Source organism: Astyanax mexicanus, chromosome 6 (assembly GCF_023375975.1).
Source record: "Astyanax mexicanus isolate ESR-SI-001 chromosome 6, AstMex3_surface, whole genome shotgun sequence".
In the NCBI taxonomy this organism is placed as follows: domain Eukaryota; kingdom Metazoa; phylum Chordata; class Actinopteri; order Characiformes; family Acestrorhamphidae; genus Astyanax; species Astyanax mexicanus.
The window spans coordinates 8,625,169-8,648,166 of record NC_064413.1 but is presented as its reverse complement, the minus strand read 5'-3'; the positions used below and the strand labels follow the sequence as shown (position 1 = coordinate 8,648,166).

The following is a 22,998-nucleotide window of genomic DNA, read 5'->3' as shown; positions in this document are numbered from 1 at the left end:
GGAGAGACAGCCTACTCATTTAAATAACCCCGCCCCTGGGGCTGCCTCGCGGTTACAGGCTGCAGAGCTGACGGTCTGTTATTGGTCCCGCCCATAACCAGCCCTTTTACAATAACCACACCTTTTTTTAATAGAGCTGAATAACGTTTTAAAAACCGAATTCTGTGGGGATATAAAAATTTTACAATATAAGCAGAGGTTACACTAGCTGTTGCATTTAAATAATGGAGGTAGAATTACAGTATATTAGAAAAAAACGTGATTGAAAGTTGTCTGTTTTGCCATTGAAACTTATGGGGATGGGTGGGGTTACACAGCTTTCTGAAACCGAACAGCAGGGGGCGCCCGACCTGTGGTAGCTACACTTTTGAGAGACGATGCTCTGTCCAGCTATACACAGTCTATGGGCTGAATCTACACAATCTACACAAACTTTAGGCAGGTAGAGGCAGAGGAGAGTGGAGGAGAAATACAGCAATTCTAAACTCTTCTAAAACCTATATCTAGCGCTATATAGACTATATGTTACACTGTTGTGGCGCGCCGCCTAAGAGACAGCTACACCTTGCTTACCTATCTATCTGTCTCAGGTACCCTCTGCCTTGTTTTCCCAGCTGCACACAGACCACTGATATGAAGTGAAGACTCATATCAGTGTTTTATCAGTGACAGCTTTAACCAACACATCCAATCTCATCACATCCTGCCTCCGATTAGCTCTAAGAAAAGTCATTAGTCTAGGGGTTCACATACCTTTCCCCCCTTTACTGTGAATGTTAACATGTTGTGTTTAGTAAAACCATGCAAACAAATATAATATTTTGTGTGGTATTAGTTTAAACAGACTGTGTTTGTCTATTGCTGAGAGTTAGATGAAGATCAGAACATATTTAATGACCAATTTATGCAGAAATCCAAGTATAATCCCAAAGGGTTCACATACTTTTCACTGCAACTGTATGCATAACTAGAAACCAGTAAAGCAATGACCTTTTTAGAACTCAAAAATGGATCCATGCTCCTTCATAAGGAGAGTTTTATAGTGTTTACTAGAGTTTCTAGTGCCCTACAATGAGGCTCAAATTTCAAATTACACTTCAACCCACCGGTGATCCTATGTGAGTCTTTGTTTTTATGGAGTTTCATATGTTATGATGATCCTGATGGTAAATTAGAGGTTAATTCAAACATATAGTTTTCTATTTGGGACTACTTTTTACCAAACAATTCCCTGAATGTATCCCTCCACCATTTCACCATTCAATGATTTTCTTTTTTTAATTTTTCTCCTCCATTATAAATGAATACTGAAGAGATTAAGACTATAAAGGAACACATAAGGAATCATGTAGTAACTTAAAAGGTTCTCTAATCCAGGGGGCTCTGTAGTTTCTGAGACTGGTTACTCTGATGATCTTATCTTGTACAACAGAGGTAACTCTTGCTCTTCTTTCCTGGGGTGATTCTGATGAGAGCCAGTTTAATCATAATGTTTTTGATGGTCTTTGCGACTGTACTTAAGAACACTTTCACTGTATACCTGTAACTCTACCTCTTCACAGCTTTAAAATTGATGCTCTCAAATACATTAAGAGGCAGGAAATTCAAGTAATTAACTCTTGATGAGTTCAGCACAGCTGTTAACTGAAAGCCTGAATTCCAGGTGATTCTACTTCATACATCTGACTGAGAAAATGCTAAGATATGCAAAGCTGTCATCTAAGCAAAAGGTGCTACTTTAAAGTACTTTAAAATCTAAATTATAAAACATATTCTGATTTGTTTTTCATTTTTGTGTTTACTAAATAATTCCATGGGTTTTCTATGTGTATTAAATCTACAATGCAAAACATTTTAAAATAATAAAAAAACACTGAATTTAAGTGTCCAAACTTTGTAATATAATACATAATAGTAAAATATAACACAATCTGAATCACTCTGTTCACATATTTACTGTTTAATAATGCAGATATTTAAGTAGAATTGGTGGAGTTGTCCTTTACAAAGTTGGAAGGCACTTGGGTAAGTACAAAAATCCCCCGGTTTGGGGTTTATCTCTCAGCGTTTCTCAGAGTCCAGAGGAAGCTCAGCGTTCCCTCGCGCTCCCACATCAAGCAGTGCTATGCTCTCTTTCCTCGCAAAGTCCATGTAAACAGAACATTTCCACCTTAAAAAGCAGGTTTCCACCTTAAGTGTTTCACACGCTGACTGAAATTCAGTGATGACAAAATGTTGAGTCCTTCTTGAGTATGAGGATGAAATCCAGAGGATGAGGATGATGCGACTGGAGCTCAGGTACTGTATCTGGTTTGGCCCACTTCTCTTGCTCTCATCACCGGAGTTCTGATCAATTTCAGCTCTGATCTGTTATTTCACTGGGATGCACTGATAACAGGACCTGTGACGAACACTCCTAATACTCCTTATAGTTTTAAACTTAATAAAACTAGAAGGGCAGCATAAGGAATGTCACAAGACCTTAGTACCACTTGAAATGATGATGTTGCGAAATGCTAAAGTAAAAAAAAAAGGCTATAATTAGCTTGTTTAGGCTAACTATGCAATGGCTCATAACCAGTGACATTAGCCCACAAAATTATTCTGCACAGTGTTCATGTTGAAATATGTCCATTTACTGGTTTTAAGTATTGAAACCACTTGGGTAGAATAAAATGTCAGTATTATACTGTGTGATTTCATGACATTTTGTTTTGCAGCACTGTACTGATTTAAAAAAAAAAACAGTATTTTTTTTATTACTAGGTTGCAAGTAAAAATTGGTGTAAGAAGTGGTTCACGTAGAATTGTGTTTAAACCCCACCCACTACATAGTGTTGAACTTTATCATTAGATTCCACTGTTCTGATTGGATTAAAAAATGTAACTTGTATTTTACCCAGATTTTATAAATATGACAGTGTTTTTAATACTATAAAAAAAACAATTTAAGCAGGTATTCATGTTAAAATATCTTAATTTAACTGCTTAATGTTTGTAGTCCTATTAAAATGGGTATAAAGAATCTTAAGAATTTCAGATATTCTTAGTGGTGTTGTGACACCCCTAGGTGGAGCTAAACTGAACTGTTTTCTGATTGGTTGGCTATAAGTAAACACCTTTGTTTTTGTAACATCACTTAATTAATTGAACTTTGGTGAAAAACACTTAAAGACACTCTGAGACTTGAGCAAAGCATACACACTTTACAAACACATTACAATAAAAAAGCAAGGAAAATATCGAAGACCAATCGAAGACGTTTAGCACAGCAAGTCTCCATCCCTAGTGTGTCCTGGTCCACAGGATATCGGTTCTGGAGTAAGAAGTGATCCTGGGTCCTGGTTGTCGCTGTGGAGAAGCTGTTTCTCTGGATGTTCCTGAGCTCCTGAAAGCTTCTGGCAGTGGAAACGTGTCTTTAGAGAAGTGTCCCGGCGGCGTTCAGACCACCGACAGGCCCTGTGTGGGCGCGGTGAGGGCCCGGGCCACGTCGTGCCGCTCAATGCGGGCGAGGGCGGAGCACAGCAGACCCAGCGTGGAGCCGTCCTGCTGGGACCAGTCCGTCAGCAGCGTGTGAACAGGGTCCAGACCGCGCCCGAAAACGTCCAGTCGCTCCGGCTCGTACCCCAGAGCTCCGCCCAGCTGCCTCCAGCTCCGCCCGCTGCCCTCCTCCAGCAGCTTCTCCAGCTCCTCCTGCCGGTGAGGGGGCAGGTTTATGTACAGCCGCGTGTCCTGCTTGCTGTCCCGCTTACTGCCTGTAGGGGGAAACAGAGAGAGAGAGAGGCAGCTTTAAACCTTCACAGCGCTACTGTCCGAATTCCCACCTCACAGGTACTCGGTGATATCAGAATCAAGATTCTGTATTGGTTCTGTGTGTGTGGGTTATATGTTCTGTATGTATGTGAGTGTGGGTTGCATGTTCTCCTACCTTTGCTGGGCTGGCTGTCCTGCAGGCTGTGGGAGTCGAGGAACACGCCGCTGTCGCTGTGGAGCTTCTCCCCCTCAGCCATGTTATTCAGCTCTCCAGCTCGAGCCTTACCCAGAGCCTTCTTCTGCTGAAACGACTTCCAGCTAACACACACACACCACAAACACACACACACACACATTAAGGTCTGTTAGCTTAACATAAACACATTCTGTTCTATAGCCATCCTGAATAATCTGTAGCTATTTAGAAGCTGTTCTGCATGTTCTATAACTGCACTGATTGTTCTTTATCTGCAGCTGTATAGCTGTGTAGCTATACAGTATGTTCAGTATATACAGTAGCTGTGTCTTGTTCTGTAGCTGTTCTGTGGTCTGTAGCTGTTTAGTACCTATTCTGCATGTTCTGTAGCTGTTCATTAGCTGTTCTGTAGCTGCTTAGTAGCTGTTCTGTGATCTGTAGCTGTTCAGTAGCTGTTCTGTAGCTGCTCAGTAGCTGTTCTGTAATCTATAGCTGTTCAGTAGCTGTTCTGCATGCTTTATAGCCATCCTGTGATCTATAGCTGTTCTGTAATCTATTGCGGTTCAGTTGTTGTTCTGTGACCTATAGCATTTCAGTAGCTGTTCTGTGATCTATAGCTGTTCAGTAGCTGTTCTGTGATCTATAGCTGTTCAGTAGCTGTTCTGTGATCTATAGCTGTTCAGTAGCTGTTCTGCATGCTTTATAGCTGTTCTGTGATCTATACCTGTTCAGTAGTTATTCTGTGATCTATGGCTGTTCTGTAGCTGTTCTGTAGTCTATACTTGTTTAGTAGCTGTTCTGAAATCTATAGCAGTTTATAGATGTTTTGTGATCTATATCTGTTTATAGCTGTTCTGTGATCTGTAGCTGTTCTGTATGTTCTGTAATCTATAGCTGTTTATAGCTGTTCTGTGATCTTTAGCTGTTCATAGCTGTTATGTGATCTATAGCTGTTCATAGCTGTTCTGTAATCTTTAGCTGTCAGTAGCTGTTCTGTAATCTATAGCTGTCAGTAGCTGTTATGTAATCTATAGCTGTCAGTAGCTGTTATGTAATCTATAGCTGTCAGTAGCTGTTATGTAATCTATAGCTGTCAGTAGCTGTTATGTAATATATAGCTGTTTAGTAGCTGTTCTGTGATCTATAGCTGTTTATAGCTGTTATGTAATCTATAGCTGTTTACAGCTGTTCTGTGATCTATAGCTGTTTAGTAGCTGTTCTGTAATCTATAGCTGTTTACAGCTGTTCTGTGATCTATAGCTGTTTATAGCTGTTCTGTGATCTATAGCTGTTCTGTGATCTATAGCTGTTTAGTAGCTGTTCTGTGATCTATAGCTGTTTAGTAGCTGTTCTGTGATCTATAGCTGTTTATAGCTGTTCTGTGATCTATAGCTGTTTATAGCTGTTCTGTGATCTATAGCTGTTTATAGCTGTTCTGTGATCTATAGCTGTTTATAGCTGTTCTGTGATCTATAGCTGTTTAGTAGCTGTTCTGTGATCTATAGCTGTTTGTAGCTGTTCTGTGATCTATAGCTGTTTAAAGCTGTTCTGTAATCTGTAGCTGTTCAGTAGCTTATCAGGATCACTCACCACTTGTAGGCGACGTAGACGAGCAGGCCCAGCACCACGGCAGCGAGCACGGACACGTACAGCAGGATGTTGTTGCCGCCCTGGTCCTGAGGGGTGAGCTCGGGGGCTTCAGAACCAGGAGATGTTTCGGTTCTCTTTACGGTCTCGTCCTCCACCAGTCCGGGTCTGGGGGAACCTCCCGGCTGAGACAGGATCTGCAGGTCTCGCACTGCAGGAACAGACAAAGAGTCACAGTTACATTATTACAGCTCATCACTGGACCCTTTCTCAGTTTCCCGCTGTATTTACTTTTAAATGTTTGCAGTTTGTTACATTTCATTTGTTGTTACATTACTTTTTGGTTTCATTTTTTTATTTTGTTATACCATTATTATTTTATACAAAATCAGGCAGAGACTTGGTAAGTTACTGTTTACAAAATAGACATGTTTACATATTAGTTTTTATTTACACTGAATGTATGAAACCTATGCTTAATAAAACTTCTATATATTCTATAACTGTTCAGTAGCTGTTTTGTATGTTCTTTAGCTGTCCTTTCCCTGTTCATAAGTTTGGGGAACTGTTTGGTAGCGTTTTGCGTGTTCTAAAGCTGTTCTTTTGCTGTTCATTAGCTGTTCTGCATGTTCTATATGCTCTGTAGCTGTTCTGCATGTTTTATAGATAGTTTAGATATATTCATATTCAGTACTGTTTGTTCATACCAAATAAAACTTTTATATTTATTAAAATTATCACCAATAAATAATGTTGCAATAATATCCTGAAGTCCTGAGCTCAGATGATTTAAGTAATAGGCTGGTTAATGAGAGCTGAACAGATATACAGACACAGACAGACAGTGATGACACTGAGGCATCCTGACAGCTCTATTACAGAGAGACCAGCTTACACCTGCTGTACACACACACAAACACACACACACACACACACCACACACACACAAGCTGGACAGCGGTGTGATTAACACATGGTCAGACATATTAGGACACATAACACATGTGCACCGTTCCGAAAGAGGCGAAGGCCGGAGTGATGAGTGACCATCTCTCACCCCCCCCCCCTCCCCACAGGGGAATCCCCCACTCTCACCCTCACATTCCTCACACACCCTGTCCACACACACACTGAACACACATATCAGACATTCTGCTGCAGTCAGGTCGGGTCAAACGAGGTGAAGTTGGTGTGCAATCCATTTTTAGCCCCAATTTTTTTATTTTTATTTTAACAGTTAAACAACAAAGAAATAAAGAATATCAAGATTATAATAAAATCACCAGATTATAACCTGGACTGATTCATAAACACTAAGAGTGTATGATACAGACAATAATAAATCCTTAGGTCTACCTCACTACCTTACTTAAGGCTCCACTAGGTAGGATTGAGATTTTGTGCTCGTGGGCTCCCCCTACAGTTGTAGAGTGTAATAAATGTTTCAGGCGGATTAGTTTCTCTTTCTCGTTTTCTGGCTTTCACAGACATATTCAGTCTCTTTCCAGCTTCTGCCAGAGTGTCTGTATGTTAGTTTGTAAAGAATGAACCAGTAGTCCTTGTAGAAATGTTAGAACTAAAGGTCGGAAAGCAGGTCGCAGTTCTCGCGAGCGTTGGTCGCGGCCGCCTCGGAAAACGTACAGATTCTGGTTTGAGTTCAGAGGAGCTCCGGCACAGACACGAGAGCACCGCTATTCCTCCTATTACACCTCAATGCAGCGCTGCAGTGAGTTTCAAGCTGTAATTTTACTTCTTTCAAAAGATCAAAAATCAAGGAAATCCTACCTAGTCCTGCTTTAACTTCACTCTAGCTCACTCTACCTCAGCCTCTATCCTCACTACCTTACTCAACCTTGCTCTAGGTCACTCTACCTTACCCTATACCCTCACTCTACCTCTTTTACTTACTCTGCCTCATTCTCTCTCACTTTCTACACCCACTCTATACCTCACACACTATTCACTATTCTAGCTCACTATTGTATCTCATTACCTCAATCTGCTTAAGTCTACATCACTCTACCTTACAACCTATACATCTTACTTTTACCTCACTGTAGCTCACTGTGCCTTGCTACCTCAATCTACCTCACTTTTCCATACACACACATTTAAACTACAGAACTACCATCGATACCAGGAAGAGGGGAACAAAACACATTTTTTCTTACACCATGTACAGTTCCAGTGCACCCACCACCGACTTCCAACTCAAATGAATGTCAATGGTTTCAGGCTATAACCATTTCCACAATGACCTAATGACCAGCTGCTGATTCAAAACAACTCTAAACCTGTAAACCTACTTGAAATGCCTCACACCTTCACTACCTCTCAACCACACACCCCTCACACACCCATCATACACCCCTCTCTCCCCCTCTGTGAGTGTGACCCCCCCCCCCCCCAGGTTCTCTTCCCTGGTCACATAGTTGCTCGCGGGTGAGAGCTCCAGAGATCTGGAGTGTCTGATAAACAATCTATTTTACTATCCAGGTTTTGTTGTGTGAATACAGACTCTTATGATGGGTTTCTAAACCGTAGAGAATCTGCAGCTAAATTACAAATACAGAACCACACTGAGATCCTGCGGCTGCTTCAGATATATAGTACTGCTGCACACAGCTGCCTGCCACATGCTGGCACACACACACATATGCACACACACACACACACACATTATGACTGATATGACTGATATTTTTCTTTTTTATTGAGTCACACCCTAGAAAACAGAGAACATTTTAAGAACATTTAACAATGTTTTGAAAAAAGGTTCCAGGAATGTATTGAAAATATGCGATATAATAACGGTTTGCATCACAACGCTATTAGAACGTTTTTTACATAACATTCCCTGCTAGAAAACATAGACACAAATGACGCTGCAGCAACATTTCCAGAACGTTTAAAGACGTTAAAGGAACAATCATTAATAAAAGCGAGCGACTGTGTGAAATGGCTACATCAGTCCAATTTCCAAACACTGGAAAAAGTTTTCTGCTCCACCCTCTCCTCCCCAGATGCAAAGCTCACACTGGTTGTCAGATGACGATGACAATAATGAGTCTTACTCTTAATCAGTAGCTGATTAGTGAATATATATGTTTTAATGTCAGAAATGCTTGTCTCTACTACGCTTGTGGTGGTGATAAATTACCCAGCTATCTTTAGTGAACCTTCCTGAAGCTTAGTGATTACCTGTTCAGCAGAGAACTAGCCATCTCACTCATTGTTACTAAGGAAATGAATTGAATTGTATCATGAACTCAATGAATTAAGTCATCTGAATCATCTTCTAAAGAACATACAGACAGAAAGGCTGCTGGATGCTGTAGGTTCTATGAATGTTTATCTATGGATTAAACTGGTTTGGTGTTCAGTATGAACAGAAGTCAGCTCATGAATCCTGATAAAGTGAATCAGGATATAAGATTTTAAGTGTAAGTGTAAATATGAGGCGTGAACTGTGTGAATACTCACGCATGCAGAGGGTATCCGAGTTGGGCTGGCAGGGCCGGATGTTCACCTCATCGTCTCCGCAGCGAGAGCAGGGCGTGCAGGTCTGGGTGGTGCTCCGCACCTCCGAGTAGGTGCCCGGCGGGCAAGGCTGGCACTCGGTGTTTCCTGCAGCTCCACAGAGGCGGGTCACCCCCTCCCCACGCTCACACACACTGCAGGGGGCACAGCGGCCCTCCGTGCTGTTCCCGTCTCGCCAGAGGAAGAAACCCTCACCGCAGTCGCAGTGCGTGTCCTGGGTCAGGGTGCAGCGCGCCAGCTGGGGGATGCCCGGGGGACAGCGGGCACACGCCCTGCACGCGGAGAGACCTTCAGAGTCTGAGAACGTCACACCTGAGAGAGAGAGAGAAAGAGAAGGGGAGGAAGAAGTGAGATTAAAATTATTTATAATAATCACAGGATGAGAGAGCTCTGGAAAAAATTAAGAAATCACTTCAGTTTCTGAATCAGTTTCTCTGATTTTGCTATTTATAGGTTTATGTTTGAGTAAAATGAACATTGTTGTTTTATTCTATAAACTACAGACAACATTTCTCCCAAATTCCAAATATAAACATCGTCCTTTAGAGCATGATGCTGAGCTTTCAGATCTAAAATATTGAAGAAAAAAAAAGTTCATATTCATAAAGTTTTAATAGTTCAGAAATCAATATTTGGTGGAATAACCCTGGTGGTTTTTAATCACAGTTTTCATGCATCTTGGCATGTTCTCCTCCACCAGTCTTACACACTGCTTTTGGATAACTTTTATGCCACTCCTGGTGCAAAAATTCGAGCAGTTCAGCTTGGTTTGATGGCTTTTGATCATCCATCTTCCTCTTGATTACATTCCAGAGGTTTTCAATTTGGTCAAATAAAAAAGAGATCATTAATTATAGATGCAGCCAAGAGGTCCATGGTCACTCAGGAGGAGCTGCAGAGATCCACAGCTCAGGTGGGAGAACTATGTATATTTTTCTTTTCACTTCACCTTAATTGCTACTTTGTGTTGGTCTTTCACTTAAAATCCCAATAAAATACATTTTTACATAAGTTTGTCTGTGTTACATTACATTAATTACATTATTACATTATTATCATTTGCCACACTCTGATAATGTTTTATATTCTCTGTTTTACATAAATCCAGTCAAAACTAATTCCATCTCTCTGCCTTCCTCCGAGTTACTGACTGCCCACCTGTCTGACCCGATACCGAGGGATGTTGGACCCTCAGGCTCTCATGTCCTCTGTCTGGCCAGACTGGAAGTTTCTGAAGTCAGCTCTTCTCCATCCACCACCACAGATCAGCTGCTCATCATCCATCTTACTCTATAAGCCATTAGTGGAGCTGCTATACACCTGAATATATAAAACCTATGTGGATGTATGAAAGACTTTTTAAAATTAATTTAAAAGCCGTTTGACCAGTGGTAGGATGGTCCCCCCCTTTAATGTGAGTCTTGGTCCTCCCAAGGTTTCTTCCTCCTCCTGCAGCTCTGAGGGAGTTTTTCCTTGCCTCCGCGCTCACTGGGGGTTCTGTATTCTGTATTTTCTATGTTTAATGTTTTGCCTGATTCTTTGTCCTGTGATCATGTTTCTGTAAAGCTGCTTTGTGCCAACACCAGTTGTAAAAAGCGCTATACAAATAAATTTGATTTGATTTGATATTACTTAATGTTAATAACAATATATAATATTAATAATGTTAAACCTCGCTCCCTGCAGGGTGGGGGGGGGTTGGGGGGGGGGGGGGGGGGCAGAAGTGGTAATAATACTCACCATCTTGGCATGATTGGCACTTGGTGTTCTGTGGGCCACACTCAGATATCACTCCGGTACCCGCCGGGCACAGGCTGCAGCACTCGCCCCGGCGTGTGAAGCGCATGCTAACACACTCATCGCCCACTACTACCTAAAAACACACACACACACACAAACACACACATGGTGGTCAATGACAGAGTAAAAACTTTTTTTAGAGTAAAAAGTATTAATATAATATAATTATTATTGATGTTTGATTATTATTAGTCCAGCACTTAGTCCAGACAGCTGCTCCACTGTGTATTTACAGCAAATCAATCTCTCTCTTTATCTTTCCCACTTCCTGTCTCTCCTCTGTCATACGCATATCAAAGGGTTCTCACGCACAGCTAATGTTCTACGACGGCTAATCTCCTGTCAGACGACAGTGGGTCGTTAGCAATGCTAATGCTAATGCAGGATCAAACACACTGCAGACACAGTAAGAAGAGAGGATCACCTGCCAGTGTGAACACACACACGCACACACACACACACACACACACACACTCTCAACACACTCCCATGAGAACAAGGTATTAAAAAATTAGGTACCCCTTTATTAGACTATATAAGACTACCTTTATAATGGGTTTATTAATGATTTATGAAGGAGTTTATTTATATTTATTAATTAGGATGCAAATACTTTAAGACCCATTAATAATCAGTTGATAAATATATAACAACACAAATAATTTTTTTTTTTTTTAAATTGCAAAAAAATATATTATTTCCACACTCATTTATCCTGTCAAATCACAGATCTTTCCTGATCCTGATCGTACTTTGTTCTTTTCATCAATCAGCATTTAAAAATGTCATATTATTATACTGTATATTTGTAATTATGTTTAACTATTGACTGTAAATTCAATTAAATTAAATTAAGTTGAATTAAATGACTAAGTAAACAACGGCTTACTGATGCCTTTTTTTTTATTGATATGTTGTAATTTTTTTATCAAATGTTTTTAAGGCATTTACAACCTAATCAATAATAATGAATAATCAAATTTATAAACCCTTTATGAGGGTAGTCTTATTTTAAAGTGGTACCAAAAATTCCACTTAAATCAGACCAAAAATGTGACTGTAATCAAAACACTTCTGTGGAGTCACATAAAAGCATAGTTATATATAAGATTAAATAATGAACCATTTAAACAGCTATTTATAGTGTATGTAGTTTATGTAACAGAAATTCTTAACCAGACAGAAAAACATTTAAGTGTCTAGATGTTTCTTACTGTTGTTGATTTAGTGTTGATTTATATTTTACAGAACCATCAGTAAGGAACCTGTTAAGTAGTGTCTCTAGCCGCAGATCTACAATAATGTGCATGTAAGGTTTTACATTTAGCAAAATGAGGAAATATATAATTTCATCAACAATCCAATTATTAGGGCTGCAGGTAATTGGAAAAAATGAGATTGCTGTTCAGTGATATATTGCAATATTAATAATCCTTTTTATCAGAATTCTCCAGACAACAAATGCTTCAACATGACGTAAAATTAAAAATGCACTCTATGTATCAAAGATTGGAGTAATCAATCGAATATAATCTGTCTTTAACCCTTGTGTGGTGTTCGGGTCTGTGGGACCCGTTTTCATTTTTCATCAAATGATACTAAAAAAATATTTTTTTCTAACTCAAACTCATTGGCATTGGCTCATTTTTTGTGAAAAACATTTTCGATAAACACACACTGTACCCCCCCCCCCCCCCCCCCCCCCTACACATTTATATTACATACAGTATGTTTGGCCAAGGGCTAATAAACATTACTTCATTTGTACATTTGAAACCAAACAAATTTTCTACTCATAACTTGAGTTAAATTCATTTTCTTTTACATTTTATTAAAAAATAAAATGATAAAAATAAAAAAAAGAGTAGCACTTTTCAAAAGAAATGTAACATAAGAAAGGTAAAGGGCACATATTAACCATGGAAGCTGTTTATATTGCTTGCAATTTAGGTGAAGCAAGCCTGTGTAAAGCATTTTAATGTAGAATTGCTTAATTTTGCTGAATTAAATACAAGTAACAAAGTAAACGAGTTACAACAATATGAACACCACACAGGGGTTCATAAAAACATCATTAAAAATTGCTTTATCTTTATATATGAAATAAATTTTAAGGCCAAATTGTGTGATTTTGTTCGTGTTCTCCGCATCGCAAGGATCATACAGCCCTATTTATATTCCTATTTAGAGTTTTAATACATTCTGATTTAGAATATTGTAAGTTCAGTATTGTTTTATATTGCAATTCAGAATGTTTAAGGTTTATGGCGCCCCTGAAGGCGGGGTGTGAACAGACAAGAACAGTCCAGTGTGTGTGTGTGTGCGTGCATGTGTGTGTGTGTGAGTGCGCCACAGTAGGCCTTTGATGTCCCCCCCCTTACCCCCACCCTCCTCATCCCCTGCAGGTGTGAGAGCAGGTCACTACCACTTTAAACACACACACTCACAAACACACTCACACACACACACACACACATTCACATTTAAGAAAATGCCCTGACAAGAGCAAACAGATGTCTAGCAACTAACTAACCCCCCACACTTTCTGATCTCCACTGAGACGTGTACTGACCTGTCTCTCACACACACACACACACACACACACTCACACAGTCGTGCCCACAGGGTAAAACTGCCTCCACATTCCAGACCCATCAGGCAGAGGGACGGACTGGCCCTCCGATTCACACAGCAATCAGACTGGTCTAATCAGAATATTCTAATCAGACTGGTCTAATCAATCTAGTGGTTTAATTACACTGCTCTAATCACATCGTTCTACTATGAGTAGTATAAGAGAGAGAGAGAAAGAGAGAGTGAGAGAGAGAGAAAGAGAGAGTGAGAGAGAGAGAGAGAGAAAGCAAGAGAGAGAGAGAGAGATGTATTAGCTGTGAGTGTTAGTGCTAGTGGCATTTCCTTCTCAAGTGTCCTAATAAGGCAGTGTGTGAGAGTGTGTGTGCTAGACGTGTGTGTGAGAGAGAGAGAGTGTGTGTTAGAGGTGTGTCTGTGTGTGAGAGAGAGAGAGTGTGTTATATGTATTGTTTATAATAATACTGTAATTGTTGTATTAATGGAGTGGTGGTGATATAATGGGGTATGTAAATCACAGCAAAAAGAACATAAAACACTAAGAATTGGCACAAAGGGCAGGCAGCGGCGGCGGCGCGTGTGCCCTCAGAATACCTGGTGTTAGAGTATAGGCTTAGGCTGGCAGAGCTGCCCACACACACACACACACACACACACTGTTAATCTGCTAACTGTGCAGGACAGGGGGAGCCGGTAAAAACCCTTGATTGCAGAACATGTGCTGATCGATACGACTTTAAATCAGTATCACGATTTCTTTCACATTTTACCTTGATACTGAAACATGAGGAGAAACTAATTAATATGTCACAGATTGGATGGGCAGAGATAAAAACAGGATTTTGATAGAAACAATAAATTAAGCAGGTGTCCCAACACTTTTGTCCATATAATGCTCAAGTTAGTAAAAGACTTCCAGACATAATCACTTATCACAGTGTGTGTGTGTGTAAGTGTTAGCACCATGCTAATGATGAGGTAAAATCTTAACCCCTGTGTGGTGTTCATATTTTTGTTACTCGTTTACTTTATATGTATTTAATTCAGCATAATTAAGCAATTTTATATTAAAATGCTTTACACATGCTTGCTTCACCTAAATTGCAAGCAATATAAACAGCTTACATGGTGAATATTTACCCTTTACCTTTCTTATGTTACATTTCTTTCAAAAAGTGCTACTCTTTTTTTTATTAGTTTTTTTAATAAAATGTAAAAGAAAATGAATTAAACTCAAGATATGAGTAGAAAATTTGTTTAGTTTTAAATTTACAAATGAAGCAATGTTTAATAACCCTTGGCCAAACATACTGTATGTAATATAAATGGTTTGGGGGGGGGGGGTGTACAGTGTGTGTTTATCGAAAATGTGTTTTGATATATGTTTTTCACAAAAAATGAGCCAATGCCAATGAGTTTGAGTTAGAAAAAATATTTTTTTTTAATTTGATGAAAAAATGAAAACGGGTCCCACAGACCCGAACACCACACAAGGGTTAAATATCTTTTTAAATATTACAGTTAACACTGTGTTAATTTGTTTACATAAGCTTCTAATACATTTTAAAGATTGTTGTTAGCACCGTGCTAACTAGTGTTAAAATAAGCGTTTTTTAGCTGGTGAGATTCTGTAAGATCCTGTAAACACTGTAAACACTCCCCCACCCCCCCATCCCCCTCCCCCCCCACACTCCCGGGGTCCCACAGCAGACGGACAGACCCCGGTGGGACGGGCATGCGGGCGGTCTCAGGGTCAGCGGGACCCTCGCGGTGCAGTGTGTGCTTATCAAAGCACAGACTGACCGTAAAGCAGGAGCTTCCCTTTGATCCTGAGACGACGGGTCTATCAGCATACACCTGCCCCCCACCCCCTGTCGCCCCCCCCCCCCCCAATGCCCCCCCTGCAGAACACAGTTGTTCTGGAGCACAAAAAGACCACCAAAGACCAGGAAGGGCTTCAAAGAGAGCAATCAGTGGGTACATGTGGATTCAACACACACACACACACAGACAGCAGGGCCTGACAGACATACTGCGACAGGATGGGACGCAACTGTTTCTACAAATTAAAGCAAAATCTTAGTCTCCAGCAGAGTGAGCGCTAACAGGACATCCTGCCTCACATACCTGATTAACCATAACACTCTCTATAACTCTATAATGTATCACAAATACTGATATATTTTACAATTCTAAACCAATAAACTATAAATATACTGTATATAGTTGATCACTCACACAGCAAGATACATTACAGACCCAGTGTGGAAAAAACTAATTTCTGATATTACTGATCTATTCCTTATTCTTAAACGTTTATATTATTTAATTTACCTTATTAAACATAGTCTCCATACACTTATTTTCTATTTATTTTAAATTGTCATTAATAATAATTGTTAATCCTGTAAATAACTCAAGTTCTGTTGTTGTAATTATATGTATGTATTCTTTTTTTATTATCTATACATTTATGTTTTCTATTTTATGCTTTGGCAATAGTGTTGCTTATTACATTCATGCCAATAAAGCACTGTTGAACTGAACTGAACTAAACTGAACTGAAATAATAGGGGTGTGCCATTTCTTACATCATACACAATAAAACTGTTAAAATTTTTTAACACAACACAAAAACCTGCAGTAATAGTGATATTTTTGAAAGCCTTGAAGGTCTGTTTTGTATTGTTTTGTATTTACTTATTTGCTTTTAATTGTTTGCTGTTTATATATGCTGTGCACTAATTTTGTACTTTATGATACTAATTTTATGTACTTTGTGGTAGCTTTTATTTGTTACTGCCACTGCTGATGCGTTTTGTCGTGAAAATGTCTTAAAAAATGTTGAAAAAAAAATAATATATATATATATATATATATATATATTTTTTTTTTACTTCATACTCTTTTTACTGATATTAGAATTAAGAACAGAGTAATCATGTGACTAGACCCAATAGAAACTCTGATATCCATATGCAAAATGGATATGAACCATATGCATTTGGCGCCAGATTTTCTCACATCATTCTGCTGTAACTGAAGGTGTAGGTCACACAAGTCAAATGGTACCACCTTAAAATAAGACTACCTTTATAAAGGGTTTATAAATTATAACTAGTTTATATTAATGTTTACTAATTAGGTTGTAAATGCCTTAAAAATAATTAATAATCAGTTATAACACATACGTAGAAAGGGCAACAACATAGATGGCTGTGGATTCACTATTTGGCAAACAACAGGTCTTTGTTGCCCTTTCTATGTATTTGTTATAACTCATTATTAATGATTTTTAAGGCATTTACAACCTAATTAGTAACCATTAATAAACTAATTGTAAACCATTTATAAACCCCTTATAAAGGTAGTCTTATTTTAAAGTGGTAGCAGTCAAATAAGCCTGTTTAAAAATGTGTATAGTTAATTATTAACCTAAGCGACAGTGTATAAGTTAAGCATAATTTGATGAACATTTTTTTTATTTTGTTTTTTTATCAGTCTGTGTTGAAATCGTGTACCTGCAGATGCTATGCTATGTACACTAAATGTACCTGGTAACACCATGATACTTTTAAGTAGTGTGATCTTACAGTAAGAACTTAATGTAAATATCATCTGCCAAGAATAAATGATGGCCACATCATCCTGCTTGTTGCCCTACTCTCTCTCCAACAGGGGGCGGGGCTACAGAGCCTGGGGGGAGGGAGCAGAAGAGGAAACCACCCCTCCCCCTCAGATACAGCGCTACCCCACCACTGATACTGACATGCAGTTTACTGGAAACTTAAATGACTGCAGTTAACCCCTCCCCCCAAACCATACAGACGGAGAACACCAGGATAATGAGCCGCTCCGGATCTCCAGAACCCGGCGGCACCTTAGCCCAGAACCCCCCCACCAACTGCCACCAAGCTTTAAAGCGAACGTTAACAAACAATAAAGCTGTGGGGTAAACTAACTCCACTTAATTTTACACATAGCTGTTAGCACCATGCTAACTGGTGTACATCAGCACACTGTACTTTTAAAAGACTTGCAGCAACACCATGCTAACTTGTGGAGTATCAGATTTCATAGTGTTTTAAACATAACAGCTAGCACAATGCTAATTGGCATACATTAGAGTCTATTACTTTTTAAGGTTTGCAGTTAGCATCAAGCTAATTGGTAAAATCTAAGTATAAACTATGTTTAAGAATTGAAGTATAAGTCTCAATTTTGTTTTAAATATAACAGTTAGCACCATGCTAATAGGTGCACAAAAGCTTCCATTACATTTTAAAGGTTGTGCTTAATATCACGCTATTTGGTGTACATAAGCTTCTATTACTTATTAAGGTTTGCAGCTAACACCATTCGCATTAATGGGTATCTTCTTCTATTACATTTTAAAGACTGCTGTTAGCACCATGCTAACTTGAGTACATAAGCATGCTGTACTTTATAAGGCTTGCAGCCAACACCATGCTAACTTGTGGAGTATTCCACATGCTAATAGGTGCACAAAAGCTTCCACTATTTTAAGGATTGTTGATAGCATCATGCTAATTGACAAGCTTACATTCTCTACATTCTCTTTTTTAAGGTTTGCATCAAGCTAATTGATGGAGTAAGAATTGAAGCTAGCACAATGCTCGTTGGTGAGTATATGCTTCTATTACATTTTAATGTTTGCAATTAGCACCATGCTAATTAGTGAAATATGTGTATAAACTTTAATCATTTTGTTATAAAGCACCATGCTAACTGTAGGTCTTGTAGCTGGCACAATACTATCTATGGAGTATAATCATTCATTATGTTTTAAATATAACAGCTAGCACCATGCTAATTGGTGTACATAAGCTTCTATTACTCGTTACAAATTATTGTTATTACCATGCTATTGGTGCACAAGCTACCATTGCGTTTTAAGGACTTCAGCATGTACCAAATTAATAATAATGGTGAGTAATGTACTTGAACTGCTTTTTAAATATGACAATTAGCACTGTGCTAATTGGTTTACATAGACTACCATTGTACCGTTTTAAGGACTGACCAATTAACATAGACATCATGTTAATTGGTGTACATAAGCTTCTATTCCTTTTTAAGCTGGCCAGTTAGCACCATGCTAATTGGAGGAATATGTGTATAAATTGTGCCTGATTAAAAATGTACAGCTAGCATCATGCTAGTTGGTGGGTATATACTTCTATTACTTTTTAAAGACTGCTGTTAGCACCGTGCTAACTGGTGTAAATAAGCGTACTTTACTTTAAAAGGCTTCTAGCTGGAAACATACTAACTTGTGGAATGTAAAATTCCATTGTGTTTTAAATAGAACAGTTAGCAACATGCTAAGTGGTGTACATGAGTCAGTGTTGGATCAGGTCAGAAGTGGACGATGGCGGCTGCTGTGTGTAATGTTTGATATCATTCTGAATTGGCACTTTAATGGGGCACAGAGAGGAGCAGAAGTGTAAGTGAGTCAGCGAGTCAACGTTCCTCAGAACAGCATAACCATCCAATTAGATCATCCGGCCCTCAGAGCGCCACAGGACGTCGTGTTTTGATACGGGGGATAAAAGGAGCTGCTCGGTGGGTCGGTTCGGCTTTAACGGCCCGTCTGAAAAGGAAACATCAATCTGGAAAAACTGAGTCTCAGATCCTGCACTGCCATCACCAAACCACAAGGTCTGAAACAGCCTGGTTAATCCATACCAGCACTAATCATTCAGTACAACTTTACACTGAGTGAAGCAGACAAGATTGCCTGGCTAAACCAAGCCAAATATCTCAGTCCAAAGAAATACGAACAGTGAAAAGAGGCTGCTGCCTTATTTACTGTCCGAACTGATTATATTGCACCACAAGGTTTAAAAGAACAGCAAAATCAGCCCTGTCACACTGACACAAGTACTTTTTTATCTTCACTAAGGGTTTAATCACAGAAGATCTCACAATAATAATGAAATCACGATGCTGTGATTCTTCTTGATATATCACAAGACAATTATCTATGATACTTCATATATATGTGTTACTGTACAGGATAAAATAGTCATAAATGAGCAAATACTTGTAATTATGGATTTATGGTGTTTTTAAGTTTTTTTTTATTTAACAACCAATATTCTTTCCCTGTTCATTTTATTAGTATTGCCATGTGGAGTAATGAAGGATTAACCTTAGTCATTCAAATTGGGGGACGAGTCTATGTTTTAATACAAATATAGATATTTAATGGCACAAATTGATAATGTATAGCACATTAAATCAATACAATTTATTGCAATATCAACATTTTTTTCACACTGCTAATCATCAAATCTACAGTACAGTTCTGATTCATATGTGCCCAAAACACAAGCTGCTGTCAGTGTTTATGGTCAAATAGAAAAAATGCAAACCCCATCAAAAGCTGCTTTAGACCACGTTTCCCTATTTAATTTTCATAAAAATTTATTTTAGTTTAAAATAAAAATTTATTTTAGTTAGTTTAGTTTAATACTGAACCCATTAGACTCTTGTACACATGTAAAGCCCACACTTAATTTCCTCCCTTTCAAACCTATATATTATTATTACAATACTATAATGATCAATTAATTCCCAATAGTCTCTGCATTACAATTAATAGCTTAATTAATTCATAGGATAATTAATATAAGGTTTTGGGGGATGCCATGCAGATTCTGAAGTTTACTACACTGCAGTCCTGCTGTTTTCCTATGTTTCAAGCTCGTGAGAACGTTTCTTAGAGTATTTATAACTGTAAGATTCATAGTCCCTACAACAGAACCCAGGGGAACTCCACAAGCTAAACTGCCAAACTGGCTTCAATTAATCCCTAAAAGTTTTTACTAAGCCTGGTTCATATTATATTTTAAACATATCATGATATCTACAACATTTTCATGCTACGCAATATTTCTCGTGAAACACATGATCACAGTCAGAATGTATCCGTGGTCACAGACCCTACAAAAACAACTATTCAAACATTGTCTCATAAAGAGTAAAATGATTTTTATTCCAATAATCTTGTTCTTCATCCAGTTAAATGCCTTACTACACTCCCTCTAATGAAAAGTACAGTTGGGTTAGTTTCTTTTAAGCTCTGATGATATTACCCACAGAAAGTTTTTACACCAAAAAAGTATACTGTCATTACAATAAGACAATAAGACTCCAATAATAATTCACTACCCTGTATGTCTGCTATTTCTGAGAAAGATAAAATTATTCCAATCAGTTTCATAGGTCGTGTTACCAAGTAATTCACAATAGGAATTATTGAATCAGAATTAATAGCAGAATAATTAATCTAGGGTTTAAGAAGATGTCCTGCAGACCCTATACTTCACTAGGTTGCACACTTGAAACCTTAGAAAAAAGAAAATCAGGTATAAAACTTTAATTCCTTTTTTAATTTAGTATAGTGAAGAAGACATAGGTTTTAATCCAATCCAATAATTTTTTTCTGCCTTTCACAAACAGAAAAAAACGGAAAATGGATAAATCGGAAAATTAGAGATTTTTTTTTTAATCCTGAGTGAGAAAGGCAGAAAGAATAACTAGATTTTAAAAATGTATTTTTTTAAATGTACTGCACTAAATAATAGAAAATAATAAAATAGAAAAAAAATCAGTTTTAAACACAGTTTTCTGTTTTCTAATTTAGCGTCAAACACTAACCTCCTACCATGCCAATTTACAGCAAAATAAATGACCTGTGTATAGGTGTGTTTAGGTGTGTGTGTGTGTGTGTGTTTGTGTGTGGCACATGTGCACCCGTCTAGTGTGTTGTGATGTGATTGTAGCTGCTATAGTGTCGTAAAAAGTTTTTTTTTTTAACTTCAGACCCCCTTTTTCCCCAACGCGCCGTTCCACCTTAAATGGAACTGTGTAGAAAGTAGTTGCGGTAGTTGCGTTCCAGCGCCTTTGTATCTAATCTATTCATTTAAGGTGGAACGGAAAGCTAAGGTAAGAAGTTGGAAAAGCTTGTAAAGTTTTAAACTGTTTGTTTGCGGCGGTAAAGACCTGTGGAGTTCTGAAAACTCACCTTTATTACTAAACAGTAGAGGCAGAACCGCAGAACCTCCATGCTCCAGAACCTCCCGGACCCGCTCTCTGCTCGCTGGCTTTCTGCGCCTGTTCGGAACCGCTGCAGCCGGAGCTCCGCGCAGCTCAGCCGAGCCGAACTTTACCTTCACCGAAACTCCCCGATAATCCCTCCGCCCGAGAGCCCTCCTCCCATCAGACACAGCCGGAGAGTGAGAGAGAGCTTCTGTGTGTAAGTGTGTGTGAGAGAGAGAGACTGTGTAAGTGTGTGTGTGAGTGAGTGTGTGTGAGAGAGAGAGACTGTGTAAGTGTGTGTGTGAGTGAGTGTGTGTGAGAAAGAGAGACTGTGTAAGTGTGTGTGTGAGTGAGTGTGTGAGAGACAAAACTGTAAATGTGTGTGTATCGGTGCGCGTCTCTCCACTGGAAGAACGCTGCACTCACAGCCAGCCTTCAGCTCACAGCCAGGCCCATGTGACCCCCCAGCACTGTCCTGATTGGTAGATGAGCCATATTATTGGCTAGACGTTTAGATGTTTGCTGAATGAACGGATGTATGGATGTATAGATGAATGAACGGGTGGGCAGATGTTTAGCAGAAAAAATAGATGTCCAGATGTTCAAATGAATGGATGTTTGACTGTATGGAGGGATGTAGGAATAGATGTTTTACAGATGTTTGTATACATATTCAGATGTTTCCTTTGGGTGGGTAAATATATGTTTGCATGTCTGGGTATTAGACGTTTGGATGGATAGATGTTTAGATGGGAAGAGTGAAATATTAAATGTTTAGAAGGGGTTGAATGGGTAGATGTTTACATGGATAGTTGGATGCACGAATGGGTAGATGGAAGGATGTAGGGGTAGATGTTTAAACAGTTGTTTGGACAGTTATTAGATATTTAAATCAGGTGGGTTTATAGATATTTAGATGGCAGGATGTTGGATGTTTGGATGGATAGATGTTTTGTTGTCTGAATGTTAGATGTTTAGATGGATAGATGTTTAAACTGATGGATGGATGAATAAAAATGTGGACAAACGTTTATCTGAAAGATCATATGTTCAGATGTAAAGATGAATAGTTGTTTGTATGTATGGAGGAATGTAGGGGTAGATGTTAAAACATATGTTTGGATACATATTTAGATGTTTGAATGGATCGATGTTTAGGTGAGATGAGTTATAGATGTTTAGATGGGATGAGTGAGATGTATAAATGTTTAGAAGGGGTTGATGCATGTATGGATGAATAGATGGATAAATGCATAGATGGATGAATGAACTGGTGGGAAGTTGGTTGAAGGATGAGATGTTTTTTATATAGACGTTTGGATACGTATTCAGATGCTCAGATTGGGTGTATGGATATGTGTTTAGATGTCTTGGTGTTGAATGTTTGTATGGATAGATATCTAGATGGATAAATGGATGAGTGGACGGATGAATGGACTGGTGGAAACATATTTAGCTGAATGATT

At 38.7% G+C, this 22,998-nt stretch overlaps 1 protein-coding gene across 1 annotated transcript; it reads right to left on the bottom strand.

Moving 5' to 3' along the window:
• Positions 1-1,944: 1,944 nt before the first annotated feature.
• On the bottom strand, positions 1,945-21,945 carry nradd (neurotrophin receptor associated death domain). The gene is made up of 6 exons (XM_049480224.1): positions 21,519-21,945; positions 10,817-10,949; positions 9,020-9,388; positions 5,540-5,747; positions 3,929-4,071; positions 1,945-3,755 (listed from the first exon to the last, which is right to left on the bottom strand). Exons 1-6 carry the CDS (start codon positions 21,558-21,560, stop codon positions 3,442-3,444), a joined length of 1,209 nt encoding a protein of 402 aa, XP_049336181.1. The 5' UTR covers positions 21,561-21,945; the 3' UTR covers positions 1,945-3,441.
• Positions 21,946-22,998: the final 1,053 nt, after the last annotated feature.

Excerpts from the sequence above, each read along its gene's own strand:
- nradd (XM_049480224.1), bottom strand. The coding sequence starts at position 21,560 with ATGGAGGTTCTGCGGTTCTGCCTCTACTGTTTAGTAATAAAG. Across the intron at positions 5,748-9,019 it reads CTCGGATACCCTCTGCATGC|TGCGAGACCTGCAGATCCTG; the intron begins GTGAGTATTCAC and ends CTGTTCCTGCAG. Across the intron at positions 3,756-3,928 it reads GGACAGCCAGCCCAGCAAAG|GCAGTAAGCGGGACAGCAAG; the intron begins GTAGGAGAACAT and ends TTCCCCCTACAG.